Below are 4,945 nucleotides of genomic sequence, written 5' to 3'. Positions count from 1 at the left end.
TCTATTAAATCCCAAATCCTCCATGTGCTCTGCCAACCCCACCTTCCCTTTCTGGATTGAGAATAGTAGAATCCACAAATCTTTAACCTTAGCTGGCAAAAACAGCATCTCCAACCACCAACCAACTTTCGTGCTTTGCATCCCTGTAATCAAAGTTTCAGCTCCAACCCCGCTGCCTTCCCTTGGAGAGAAGGCAGAAAACTGTTGGCTCTTAGCTCCAACAAATGTTTCACAGAGTGAGTGGTCCATGAATGTAAGAAGCTAGAGGGCTATCCACCACTTGTCAGATGGTGGTACCAATAATGGAAATAACCTGGACTGGACCGGAGGACCGTTTTTTACTTCACTTGTTGAATGGGCCCATATGGGGAAACCTGTCTCAACCATCTTTGCATTGCTAAGATCAGTTTCAGATTCGTTGTATTGGCTTTTGGCTCCAGAATCCACAGAATAAGGACCAAATCACGTCCTAACAAAGATATACATGCCAGATACGTTATAAGCAAATGGAACACTGTTGGAACCTTGCCAGCTTGACCATACAAGGTGGTTAAAAAGATTTGAGGAGTTGATCTGGTAAAAGAGCATCTTAGTATGCGTTTAGAATGGTTTTGGGTCTGTCATTCAGTTCTATTGTCTAACTTGACCATCTATGCCCTTGAAGGTTCATTATTCAGCAACATAATTTGGTGGGTATCTCCTTCACTTGTTGAATGGATCCATCCGAAGTAACTATATATTATTCAGGACCATTAATAGTTTTTTTCCTCCACTGGGCACTGGTTAAAGAACACACAAGGAACTCATGCTTGACCTAAAAAAGATGAAACTTTACCAAATATGATGTCAGATGCAGAAAAATCAATAAATTTAGAGCTGAGTTTATCACCATTGAGCCCATGACAAGTAAAACCAGTAGAGTGGATACCAGTTGCATTGCATATCTCTGTAATTAAAAAACTCGGGAATGGATGGTGAAATGCCAGATACCAGTTGCATTGCATATCTCTGTAATTATAAGATCTCAATATTTCAGAACTAGCAGCAAAATTTTATAACATGTGGAGCCTTCTACCATAAAGACACCCCCCCTCCCCCACCATGAATCACTTGAACAGTTTGCAATCCATCCTGTGAGTGTAAATGTGCATTGAACCATATTCATTCTAAACTGTACGCAATTAACATGATTGCTTCAGAAAACAGAAAAAACAGTTTCTTGGTCTAAAAACATTGCAATGCAGCAAGCAGAGGCAAACGTCCATATAAGGTATGTAATTTTCTCACATCATCATACATTGCAATTCCATAGTGCTGTACTGCTGTTGATAACATTCCAATGGAATGAGGAAGGATGAATCAATGAGCCAGCCCGGCTCCTGGCCATTTGAATGGTCTCGATAAAAAAAGACAATCACCTTTCTTGCCCTTGTACATAGAACACTTCCATACTCAAAATTTCAAAATCCCTACTAACACATTAGATTATCAACAAGAATATATTGGGAAAATTTGACACTCCACACGGGCAAAGTTTCTATGATTTATTCAGGCCCCACAAAATCCATTCCCTTGCAAAAGTCAAGTAGCCTGCTGCCTGCAGAATGTTATAAACTGAAGAACCATGAATTATCACAAAAGAATCACTTTACAACATCTGATGATAGATAACCTAGTTGAAAAGGCAAGAGGATTGTCCAAAGATAATAACAGGCAGGAAAATGTAAATAAGGTATTGATGCCTAGTCTAGGTAAGCCTATTCAAATAAGATAAAGATAAATGCTATTGATCTTTATGGCTATATTTACACATCTAGGGACATATTTAAGGGCATTTGCAACATCAGTCGAGCTGAATGTGTGATATGTACCCTCAATGAAAACCAGGAGTAGGTGCGGTTTCTTTCAGTTCAAGCACAAAGAACAATATATTCACAGCACATACATAATCAGCAGGGGGCATCGTTTGGGTGGCGGCAAAAATTGTTGGGCTTTGATGGAAGACCATTCCCAACTTATCGAATCCAAAAACAGAAAAAATGATTTCTGCCTTCCAAAATAACCAAATCCAAATTTCCTTAAATCATCAAACTTCCACCTGAAATTCCCATAAAGGAAATGAGTAAATTCAGAAAGAACAAACCTTCTCTCATTACATAATGAGGAACTTTTTTGAGTAGATATACATGCACCTTGGGGAAGACAACAACAAAAGCAGATCAAAACTAAGAAGCAAGGAAGCAATACAGAAGCACATATCTTCCAGCTAACCTATACATCGCTGAGTACATATTTGAAGAGTGCCTTCTGATTGACTAAACGTTACATCTACTGTATACAATTTCCCTGTGATTGTCAAGTTGGACCTTGTCGAGGATAAACTCATTGCAGCTCGGCCACAAGAGGAGCAGTTGTCAAGGGTCTGGGTTTCAATACACAGTTCACCGCTACCACTTTATCCTGCACCCGATGACCAGGGGAAGAAGAGGATTTGGTAAAATTACCTCAATTTTAGCTGCGCTCAGAAGGAATTCATCTCAAGACAATAGGTCCGTCTTTTCACCAGCAGCTTCGCTGCCGTTCCATACGGCTCCTCTTCCTCAAATGCTGTCGAAACCCAAGAACTATCGGAGATCTCTTTCTTGGCGGCAGTCTGCTCACTTGGTCGAATGGCTACCAACGTCGCCCCCTTCAGCACCATCCCGTTGGGCAGCTCCAAGTGTGGAGCATACCAGAGTCTCATGTTCAGCGCAGGCACCAGCGTCCGTCTTGAAGCTGTCGAAGCAGACAAGGGCTTCACTCTCAGCTCCTCCAGCTGCTCTCTGTTCATACAAAGAACACCCTGTCCGTCGGCATCCGTCAGGACAAGGCTTTCCAAGGTGTGATGCTCAGCGATAATCGGCTGGAGCAGGTAGTGTCTCGCTGATGCAGCTATCAGAGAACTGATTGTCCAGACGACTCTCAGTTTTAGGCCCCCGTTGGTGTAGAACGACTCAGGGATGTTCCCATTGTCATCTCCGTTTCCAACACACAAGCCATCGTTACCAACGCCATTTTCCTGCACGGATGAAGATTTGGTGGTTCCCGGAGAAAGGACAGATGAAGCACCGAGTATGACGCAGGTGTCAAGGGTGGATCCGAAATCTGCCCTCCATTTAAGCAAAACGCCATCCTCGATTCCTAATTCTCCACCAGGAAGCTCGATTCGGAGGCGACGGATCTCATTGAAGTTCTTCAACACCTGGGTCGGGGAGTGGTGGGTAACGCCACCTGCTTCCATTTCCTCGTCATCACCAACACCTCCGCCTCCCCCACCACCACCGCTACCACCGTTCAGAGACGAGGCAGACGAAGATTTCTTAGGGCCGAGAAATTGACCAAGGGCCTGGAGAGGCTTAACGATGCCACCGAAAACAAGACGGACAAGGTTCGAGAAGACGCCTCGCGTCTTATCAGAAGCGGCAGTCCCCGAAGAAGCGTCGTCGTCAGAGATGACGCAGTCGACCCTCACAACAACGTTATCCACCTGAGGAACCAGACCATGGAACCGACGGGACACAACGCAGCAGCGGCCCAACGCCTTCACATCTCCGATCTTGTTGAACACAATCAGAAGCAAAGAGTCCGGCAACCGATCGAAATGATCGATCTCCGCCACCTCCGCCGTGGACGGCTCCGGCCAGATTTTTCCGTTGAGATCCGGTCGGTGAGACGCCATCGCAAAACCCTCAAAGGAAGATAGACAATGATAGGAAGTCGGAGGCACGGATCAGCTTATACGACCAGTACAGATCAGATCTGATCTACTCTTCAGGTTAAACCAGTAATACAAATGAAACCTAATTCAGACTGCAAACCCTAGCCCTAGTTATACGAAGCGAACGCCGAGGAGAGAGAGGCAAAGCACTTCTCCGGCAAGGTTCTCCGTGCCAGATCTAGCCGGAAATGTAACATCACCGGATCAGAGACGACGACCAAATGAGGGAAAGAGAGGGAGAGAAACAAAGAGAGGTGAGAGGGTTATCGTTCTCTACTTCTCTTCTGAGGATAGATAGATAGATAGATCCACGGAAGAGAGAGAGGGAGAGAGAATGTGTGAGTGAGAAAAAGGAACGTTTTGATTTTTTTAATATTTTAATATTACTTATTTAGATTTTAATTTTATCTCTCTGTCTGTCTCGCTTTTGTGTTTCGCAATTATTTATTATTATTTAATTATTTATTTAATTACGCGGAGCGCGAGAGAGAGACGTTGTTGGAAGGGAGGTTCGGAAGAAAGAGGATTAGAGGAAGGGCAAACCTGTCCTTTACTGAGGGTATATTAGGTATTTGATTAATCTCTTTTTTTGTTATTTGGGAGTCGGCCGCATGAGAGGGATCACGTGAGAATGTTACTTTTTAACCGTCAGATGACTTTGAGCGCCCCCGGTTTTTGTCGCATGACTCACCGGTAGGTAAAAGGTCAACAATGCCTACATTAATTTGTTGCTTTTGGTGTACTTAATGGTGGCAATGTTGTCTTTCAACGCTTCATCGGGGTCGGGGACGGGGCGGTAGTGCTGCAAAACGGATTGGATCGAATCGTATAGACTTTGTTTTAAATTGATTCGTTTATTTTGGAATTCGAAGCGAATCTAATCCATCAAATTCATATCATATTAGAATCGAATTTGGATTGTTGCTGCCAAAATAAATTTGTAGCCGACGGCAACGACGTAATTTTTAGGGTTTTGAGGCTGACGGATCCGACCAGGTATGAGAAAGAAATGTTAGACTCCGATGGTTAAATTAGACGAAAGTTGTGAGGAGTCGGATCAAGCAAGAGAGGAGATTTAGAGTTTAAGTTCCGGTGTATTTACTTCAATGTGGGGGTCTTTTTTTTATAGTTGGAGTTGTTTGAGAGGAGTACTTAGGAGTATGTGGCGGCGGTTGGCAATGGTTAATG

At 43.6% G+C, this 4,945-nt stretch overlaps 1 protein-coding gene across 1 annotated transcript; it reads right to left on the bottom strand.

The window, feature by feature from the left end:
* Positions 1 to 2,073: 2,073 nt before the first annotated feature.
* On the bottom strand, positions 2,074 to 4,096 carry LOC104590438 (F-box family protein). The gene has a single exon (XM_010249110.3). It carries the CDS (start codon positions 3,716 to 3,718, stop codon positions 2,522 to 2,524), a length of 1,197 nt encoding a protein of 398 aa, XP_010247412.1. The 5' UTR covers positions 3,719 to 4,096; the 3' UTR covers positions 2,074 to 2,521.
* Positions 4,097 to 4,945: the final 849 nt, after the last annotated feature.

The sequence above is a fragment of the Nelumbo nucifera genome, chromosome 3 (assembly GCF_055504915.1).
Source record: "Nelumbo nucifera cultivar China Antique chromosome 3, China Antique-T2T, whole genome shotgun sequence".
NCBI lineage: Eukaryota > Viridiplantae > Streptophyta > Magnoliopsida > Proteales > Nelumbonaceae > Nelumbo > Nelumbo nucifera.
Note: the sequence above shows the minus strand (reverse complement) of the source record. Positions and strands in the feature narration are given on the sequence as shown.

What these genes read in the sequence shown, in the direction of transcription:
- LOC104590438 (XM_010249110.3), bottom strand. Translation starts at nt 3,718, where the DNA reads ATGGCGTCTCACCGACCGGATCTCAACGGAAAAATCTGGCCGGAGCCG.